General features: G+C 38.8%; 1 protein-coding gene across 1 annotated transcript in view; it reads right to left on the bottom strand.

The window, feature by feature from the left end:
• Positions 1-9415, bottom strand: part of ACADL (acyl-CoA dehydrogenase, long chain) — a 60512-nt gene that overhangs the window by 17504 nt on the left and 33593 nt on the right. Inside the window, exons 4-8 of the mRNA XM_004674810.1 lie at positions 6859-6893; positions 2873-3028; positions 1372-1509; positions 329-493; positions 91-157 (exon numbers count right to left, since the gene is read on the bottom strand). Of these exons, the coding sequence (XP_004674867.1) occupies positions 91-157; positions 329-493; positions 1372-1509; positions 2873-3028; positions 6859-6893 (561 nt within the window). The remainder of the gene's footprint in view (positions 1-90; positions 158-328; positions 494-1371; positions 1510-2872; positions 3029-6858; positions 6894-9415) is intronic.

The following is a 9415-nucleotide window of genomic DNA, read 5'->3' as shown; positions in this document are numbered from 1 at the left end:
AACTCATGAGGAAGTGGCTTTTAGATTCTCAGTGCTGTGCTTTAACCCGCTGTGCCACCAGGGAGGGCCCGGAAGCCCCTTTTTACACACCTTGCTTCCATTGAGAATCCAGTCACTTCCATCCTTTTTGGCATTTGTTCTCACTCCTTGCAAATCACTGTTAATTGAAAGACAGGATGAAAATGGATTAACTGGTAAAAGTGGAGGTTGGAAGTACTCTGTGTTCATCTTTTGTATTCCTCCTAGCATACCCAGAGCTGTCCTGAGCAACTATTTGTTGTTAGGGCAGTGTTTCTATGAATTCAAAACCTACTGAATGTTAACTTACCTTCCTGCTCCAGGCTCTGTCATTGCAATGGCACCAATACATTTCCCGGCAGTCATCTGAGGGATGAAGCGCTTTATCTGTTCTTCTGAACCATAGTTTGCAATATAGGGCATGACAATATCTGAGTGAAGACTAAAACCGGGGCCTGTACAATTCGAGTATGCTCTTAGAAAAAAAAAAGAAGAAGAAAATTTAAAGCACACAGTAGCAGTTTTGTCCTGTTTTTAGCTTATATCTTCACTTAACAATAACAAAATATGAAAGGTCTCATCTAGAACACAGTGCACTAACAGAGTCCAATGATCACTTATGTGAGGAATTAAAAGACAAAATCTTTAAAGATATTCATCATTATTAACTATATTGCCTTTACATAGCAACATTTTGACAATTTACCTTTGCATTGGGATATATTCTAATATAGCTGCAGTTACTGTGTGAATTTTTACTTCACAAAGAATTTTTTCTTTTTAAATTATATGACATAGAAAAAAATCCTACTTCTTACATGGGCTACTGTAGAAATGAAATTATTTCTGATTTTGAATAGCACCTATTTTAACAACTTAAAAGAAGGGTATTCCATTTTTCCATATTCAAAAAATATGCAAGGGTATATGAGTGGTAGAATCTGTCACATTTTCTAGAGAACTTTCAATTTTACAATAGAATCAGAAACATTTTTAAAAATCATCTCAGAAAGTTAAGTAGTGTATTTTTTTTTAAGATTTATTTTATTTATTTATGCACATAAAAGCTGGGGGGGGGGTAGGTCAGAGGTGCAGGGGTGAGAGAGGATTTACCAGAAACAGAGTGGGGAGCATAACAGGCAGATCTACAAAGTACACTGCTCAGGGGAGCAGCAGGCAGGTTAGGAGAGGTCTGCTGCTCCATGTGGTTCAGCTCTCTGGCGTGAGAATGAATTTGTACTGCAGTGACTGCAGATAACTTCAGAGTGCTGGAGTCAAGTCTTCATACCACCAGGGAGGACCTGAGCAGTGTATTTAAAAACAAGACTTCACTTCAGACATGTTCATACTTACTGCTCCTCCCAGACCACAGCTGCTGAGTACAAGTCCCCACCGATCCCTCCATGGTTCTCTGTAATATTGACACCGAGCAGTCCTTGTTTACCAGCTTTTTCCCAGAGTTCCCTACTCACTTCTCCAGCTTTCTCCCATCTGCAAACAGCAAACATTTGGTAGTCAGAAAAATTTATTTCTTATTATTTAAATGGCCACAATTTGAATTTATGAATGATTTTGTGTAGGAAGTGTAATATATATGATATGATATGATATGATATGATATGATATGATATATGATATGGCAGTTATAGACACTGGCCATAATCTGCTACTTCCATCTTACTGTTTTATTATTTCTTTTCCTTCTTGTTCTCTTCCTGACTCTTCACATTTGTCATTTCCTTACTCACTCTTGAGTATTTCCTGGCCCTGTAAATATACATCCATTGATAAATGTGGCTGTAGTTTCTTCTGGCTGGTTTAATTGTGTCATATAGTTATAGAAATTTATACAACCTGTTCTGTGAAGGTGACTGATCTCTGCATACTTCTTTAAAGGTTAATTGCCCTCTGCATATTTCCTTAAAGTTAATTGCCCTCTACATAGTTCTTTAAAGTGCTGACATCATAGGAAAAGTATACATAAAAGCTAAAAAGCTAGGCAATCTTAACACAGTTCAAGTAGAAACAGGAGCATTTTATCAAATGAATGTCTGAAAAGATTAGATATTTGAATATTGTGCAACAACTGCATTTTTTTCTTTAAAAATGAGAATGACATGATAAAGAGATAACTACTTAGAAATACAGAATCTGAGAATTTTGCGCTTTTTAAAAATTTTTTATTTTATTTTTTAAAAAAGATTTATTTATTTATGAATACAGAACTGGGATACAGGCCAGAGGTGGAGGGGCAGTGAGAGGATTCACTAGAGACAGAGTGGGCGAAGTACACTGCTGAGGGGAGCAGTGTGTGGTTCAGAAGAGGTCTGCCTCACCATGTGGGTCATCTCCAGGGCTGGGGATCGAACTCTAACTGTAGGAACATATTTATGTCAAGCAAATTTTGGAAACCAAGCAAAATCCAGTTTTAATAAAAATTATACTTTATTGGTCAATAAAGTAATCAGTGATTAATCAAAAATGTTTCATACAGCGTGAAATTCCTATGACAGACAACTGCCTGAGACTTGCCTTATACTGGCATTTGAACTTTTATGTATTCATAAGCAGAAAAAGAACGAATATGGAATTGACTAACAGCTTTCAAACATGTTTTTTTAATTGAACTGCAGATTTTCAAATTATGTTTGAGTTGCATGTTACAAAAATCATTAAAATGCTTTGAACTACTTTAAAAATCTCATAATCTTAACAGTAGTATACTGAAGAGAAGTAAAAATGTTACTAAAGCAGTTAACACAGTATTTTTTTGTAGAACAGCACCTAGCATATCAGCAATGGTCCTAATTGTATTCTTAGTGTACATTACTTTACAGGAAAATGTGTCACTTACTCTGCGTGATGAGGAATCACTTCCTCTTGAAAAAACTTCCTCACACTTTCCCGGAAGATGTCATGCTCTGAAGAGAAGATTCTTCTAATTCCTATATCTGTTAAATTTTTAGCAGAAGGAGTTTCTAGACGTTCCTCTGCTCCTGAGTGAGAGCATCTTAAAATACACATAAAGAAAATTACATGAATTGTTATTCTTCAGTTAATGTCACTGAACTGCATGGATGATTAACTTAGTTAACAATAAGAAAAGCCTCCTCCTGGCGCCTGCCCCCTCCTCCAGTTACACTAAAGAATAAAATTTGACAAACGTGTTCAAAGTTGAGCCTCTCTACCCTTATAGGTAGGATAGGGTTTACCCTGTTTGGATGAGATTAAACAGTCCTTTACTCTTATTCAACTCTCTTTTCATTCAAATTCCATGAAAAGGACATCATTTATAGATCTAATTACAGATTTGAGTTCAGGTCAAACAGAGCTGTCACATGTTATGAATTAAATTTTGTAAAATTCAAATGATACAACAGAATAATACTGATAAGTTACCATGTATGATGTTTAAAATAATGCAAACTTTTCCAAATTAATATTTCAAATGGCAGGCACACAAGAGATAAACTAGATTGATCTAATGGCCACATTACAATCTGCATGTAAAGTAAAACCAAGATGTCTACCAACTGTAAGGATTAATATAGAAATTTTCAAGATAATCAGAAAATATCCCTTCCCTCTCCTGCCCCTCAGCCTAAGTTTAAAATGAGACTTCACTGTAGTTTCTCTAGTCAAGTCTTCACAGAGCTCCTTCCTGCTCCACAGTGGGTACTCCTGAGAAGATGTTGGAAATCTTTAACCATGTTCAAATTTACATCTAAAAATTTTTTTTAATCACATATTCAAATATTACCACAGGATTTTAAAAACAATGCTTCATTTTTTAAAGTTTTCTTTATCCATACAGAACTGGGGTACAGGCCAGAGGAAGAGGGGGTGAGAGGATTCACCAGAGACAGAGTGGGGAGCAGAACAGGAAGAATGATGAAGTACACTGCTGAGGGGAGCAGTGGGCAAGACAGGAGAGGCCTGCCACACCATGTGCATCGACTCCCTGGAGGGGGATGAGCTGCTGAGGTGGCTGCAGCTGGCTAGCTTTGCAGTGCTGCACTTTAACCCTCTGTGCCACCAGGGAGGGCCCCACAGGATGTTTTTGTTTTACATGAAATTAATTTTTGGGTTTCTCTCTTCCTTAGACTGTTTTTTTTTTCACTCTCCCCTTTTTGTTTCTGCCCCAAATCGACCCGTCTTGTTTATTAATAACTACATTTTTGTCAATCATTCTCCCCAGATGGGTTATTTTCTCCTAGCATATGTATCTTTTTTTAATGTTATTTACTGAACGGTGTCTCCCTAAATTCATATATTGAAGTTTTAACTCCCAATGGGATTTTATTTGGAGATAAGATGTGGAGGAAGTAACTGCACTTAAATGGCTCACGATGGTAGAGTTCTAACCCCAGAGGACTGGCAACCTTGTAAGAGGGAGAAGATCCATCTCTTCCTGTCCACACACCAAGGAGAGGAAAGGTGAAGACAAGGGGAGAAAGTGGCCATCCACAAGCCAGCAAGAGAACTCACACCAGGAATCACCCAGCACCTTGATCTTGGACTATCCAGAGTCTAAAATTATGAGAAGTAAAATTTTGTGGTTTAAGCCACTGAGTCTATTGTGTTTTATTAAGGAAGCCTGAGTTAACATACACTTAGTTCACATTTTGTGCCATTTTGCTGTAGGTTTATTTGTTTTTTCTTCAAAGATTTATTTATTTATGTATACAGAACTGGGGTACAGGCCGGATGTGAAGGGGCAGTGAAAGGATTCACCAGAGACAAAGTGGGGAGCAGAACAGGCAGATTGACAAGGTACACTGCTGAGGGGAGCAGTAGGTGGGTCAGGTGTAGTCTGTCACAATCATGTGATTTAATCCAGGGAGGGCCCCCTTGTAGCTTTACTTTTAACATGCAATTTTTAGTTGAGTTCTACATGCTAATACAATCTGAAATGCCTTTCAAGAGGTAATCTTCAGTTGTGAATATTTAATGTTATATATATATTTTTAATATGGAGAGGGCAGTTCTGAGGTTTTCATCAATGTAAGGCCCAAGTTTTGGCCAGGGGGCCATGACTAGAGAAGTATTTGACCTCATAACCTTCTGTGATGAGCCACCAGATCATCAAATTCATCCCCATTAAACTTATCAAGCCTCACCACTTTGGGGGATGTGAATTTTCTGGTGGCTAGGGATTCTGATCTTGGCCTATGTCAGCACTCAGTCCATGCTCTTTGTTCTGCTGCTTGGTGTGAATGGACACAATGACTTAGCCCTTGAGGATACTGGCCACTGCAATGGGATTTTCCAAAAGCTCCTTGCATACCTGTCTGGAGCCTGTCAGTCCTCAGCAAGGGACAACAGCTAGTTAATATAGATTACATGGATGGTTTGGGATATGAAACCCCTTTTTGCCACACTCTTTCACCATTTACTTCTTAGCACAAATATGGGCAGCCAAGGTGAGTGGAAACTCATCCATTATTGCCTTCTTCTGCCCCAGGTTAGCTCTGTGAATTGTGGCAGCAGGGACGTGTCTGCAGCCGCTGAACAGGATATGGCTCAATCTTACACCACTGGGTGGGGCAGCCGCTCCTGGCAATACCAGGAGTGCACAGAAAGGAAAGAGATACTAGATTTTATACTTGGTCTGCCTTTTGGCACAATAAATATTTTTCTGGTTACTACAGTCCAGGTAACTTGGGCTACAACAGTGAGCAAGCAAAGATCTCTGTCTTCATGATGACATTATTACTATTCAGTAATAGTAATACTATTCCAAAACAGGAATTCAGTAATAGTAATAATACTCAGTAATGCAGTAATAGTAGTACTATGCAGTAGTAGTAATAAATACAGCAAAGAAGCAAATTATATATTGTGTTAGAAAATGTTAAGTACTATGGAAAAGTGACCAGGGATCACCGTGTGGCTGGCTCGGAGACACAGAACTTGCAGTCGAAATTTGTGCAGAGTGGATTTAATCAAACAAATAGGCTTTGAGCAAACACAAAGCTAACAGAGTTAGCCAGGCAAAAATGTTATTTTTAAGTTGTATTTATTGAAGGAATGTTGATTTATAACTTAGTATGTATTGGAGTATAGATTGACACCTCTACAAATGTAAGCTATTTCACCATACACACGACCGAAGCCCCAGTAATCCTCCATTGGACCCCACAACCCTTGCTCCCACTGACCGTGCTCCCCAATTTGGTAGCCTTAGTCATAAGCCATTGTGCTCCTCTGCTACAGTTTACACTCCTCACCCTCAGTCCCCCCTCATCTCCTTCTGCGTGCTTCAGATCTAATTCAGAAGGGTGGGATGGTATTGCATATATTTTAGAAAAAGCAAGGAGACCAAATGTGAATAGAGTGAGAAAAATAGGTAAGGTCAGAGGTCATGCAGAGGAGACCAGGACACACAGAGGCCTAACAGACCACTGTAATAACATGTAGACTAACATTCACTGTATCCCATAATTGAACATAATTGAAATGATTTCTTGTTCATAGAACTAAAACTACTATGTACTCATTTATCCATATGGCTTTTTCAGAGTTGAGATTTTTACTCAGAACACACATGAGCTGAGACTAGAAAACTGAGGCTCACAGGCACTGAAACTGAGGTTGTAAGGCCGTTAAAATTCTTAGTAAATAGTAAGAGCAAAATTTACATTCAAGTCTGTGTGTATCTTAAAATTTTAGAACCCATATTATGTTAAGCAACTTTTGGAAGATTGCTAAGTAAAATATATTGAGGCACAAGAAAATGAAACATGCCAAGGAAAATAGTAGGCAAGAGAGAACATAGAGATTGAAAAAACCTATCTCTATGCACTTGGCAGCAAATTTGTGGGAACATCCACTTCTTACTTTAGACACCGAAAAGGCCTAGAGGCCTTTTTTGCCTACAAAGACGAGCAAATCCGTACTGAATAAATTGTCCATTATTTTCCTAACGCAATAAGCAGCTACTAATCTAATACCTTAATTATTGTTTTATTTTTAAAATCCTCATTTTATTATAAATGATGCACATGTTCATTAAAGTTTAAGAAGTTGGTTACAGTCAGAGTAGAATGCCTACCTAACCTACTCACTATTTTGTAAATGAGAGCAGATTTTCTTCCTACACTGGAATCAAAATATCTCAAGAGACTTAATGCAGAAATAGATATGAGAATCACGTTGTTTTCTATTCAGTCAAACAAGTGTTGGTGAGAATGTAGAGCAAAGGAAACCGTCTTACACAGTTGGTGGAAATACAGACTGAGCCAGTCCCTATGGGAAACAGTTTGGAGTTTTCTGAATATGCTAAAAATAGATCTATCATCTGACTAGCAGTTCCATAGCTAGGTATCTAATGCAAAAGAATTAGTACTGAAGAATGCAAAAACACTAACTTGCAGGGACACATCCACCCTTCTGTTCATTGCAGCAGTATTTACAACAGTCTATGGAAACAACGTTGGTGCCTATCCCAGGTGAGTGGATTAGGAAGATATAGTATATAAATGCAATGAAATACCAATGAGTGATCACAAAAGGTCAATTCTATGCTGAGTGAAATAAGTTAGGAGGACAAAGACAAAGATACTGGATGTGGAATTTCACTAGTATTTGGAATATGAGACACAAAACAAAGGGTCAGTTCAAACCAAACCCTAGAAATCTGACTGTAGAGTCAAGGCTACTGGAGAAGTAACAATGGATTGTGGTAGAAAACTATGGGCACCTTGGTGGTAGGTGTGGTATAGTGACATCTACCTAAAGGGTGTGATCCTGTATCCCTCAATCAGATATTTTAAGTCAATACTGCTACAAAAAAAAAAAAAAAAGTACAAATATAATTGTCTCCCTTACCTTGGAAAAGGTCTATTTTCCTAAATAATGTTACTTATGTTAATTTGCAATGAGCTTATTACTGTACTATTTATTAGTCAGATATATTTGACATATAACATTTTATTAGTTTCAGATGTATGATACAATGATTGCCTATTTCTGTATGTTGTGAAATTATCACCACATTAATCTGATTAACATTTACCACTAAACACAATTACAATTTTTGTCTTGTGATCAGAACTTTTAAGATCTACTTTTTTAGCAAATTTTAATATACAGTATTCTCAACTATGGTCACCTTGCTGTACATTATACTCTCATAACTTGTTTAATAGCTGGACATTTATACCTTTAAACACCCTTCACTCATTTTGCCCCACTCTCCCATCAGCAAATTCTCCTTTGTATCCATGAAGTTTTTCATCTACATGTTTTTAAAAATTCCACAAAGTGAGACTATATGTTTGTGTCTTTCTCTGACATCTTACTTAAAATGCCTATTAAATGAACTATATCTTACAATTGTGTTTAATAGATATCTACTGATGTCCTTGTGGATAGATACAATCCACATAAGTAAAAATCTGTTCGGGAGGAGGGAAGAGGGCTCTCTAATTTTAAATGCATAAAGGAACCCATACCCAAATATTTGAGGGTCACTATTTTACGAAACACAGTAGACCAGTGAAAAAGTATGTAAATCCTAAAGTCAAGTCACCTCCTGGCTAAATTTTCCTCAACTTCTTTTAGCATTTTTGTCTTCCCACTTCTATGGTGCCCTAGAGTACCCCAATTACCTAAGTAGTAAAAGTACCATATCATTAGCCAATTTATCCGCCTGTCGCCCTCACCAAATAGTGACTCCTTCGGGCTCGTCTATCCAATGAATTAATTTTATGTGTCAGACGGTATCTGAGGCTTTTGATTTTAAAACACTAGTAGTCAGGAGATCACTTAGAAACTCCCTCCACTAATTCTTCTGCATTTACTAGGTCGTATGTAGGATCTGTGACTACATCTTCAGTTAATTTCCTCTGTCGGGCTGGGTACTTCAGGATTTTCTTGTCTGGGCTGTCTATCCTGGGCCTTCTGAGATAGCACCTCTGCAGGGTGTTTTTACCCCCAAGTCAGGGATGAGCATCCTACTGCCCAGTTCACCATTTAATGCCGAGTCTGACCCGGAGCCCATATTCCAGCACAGTCCAAGTGGACCAAAGGTCACAGCTCGATCTCTTCTAACAGTTGCCATGAGTGACCACCCGCCTGCCTATTGCTTCACGGGAACTCTTCCTGACGTAGGCCCCGATACCCCCCACCATCCCCCTCAAGCCTCAGAGCCAGAGAGGCAGGACTGGGGCCCCTAAACTGTGGCTTTTGCCAACCCCATCCCTCTGATTTCCCCCGCGGTGTGGGAGACACCTCCAAAGTCCCCGCCTTGTCCAAGCGGGTCCTACCCAAGTTCCGGGAGATCCGGGGCGAGGCCCAGCCCCCCTTTGATCGGCTCCCGCCCCCCACAGCCCTGCCCAAGCAGGCCCCCACCACGTTCCAAGCTCCGGAGAAGGGTGGATGTTGTCAACTCAGT

The sequence above is a fragment of the Condylura cristata genome, unplaced genomic scaffold (assembly GCF_000260355.1).
Source record: "Condylura cristata isolate star-nosed mole 26May11 unplaced genomic scaffold, ConCri1.0 scaffold00002, whole genome shotgun sequence".
Lineage (NCBI taxonomy): Eukaryota > Metazoa > Chordata > Mammalia > Eulipotyphla > Talpidae > Condylura > Condylura cristata.
This window is presented reverse-complemented; position numbering and strand designations above follow the sequence as displayed.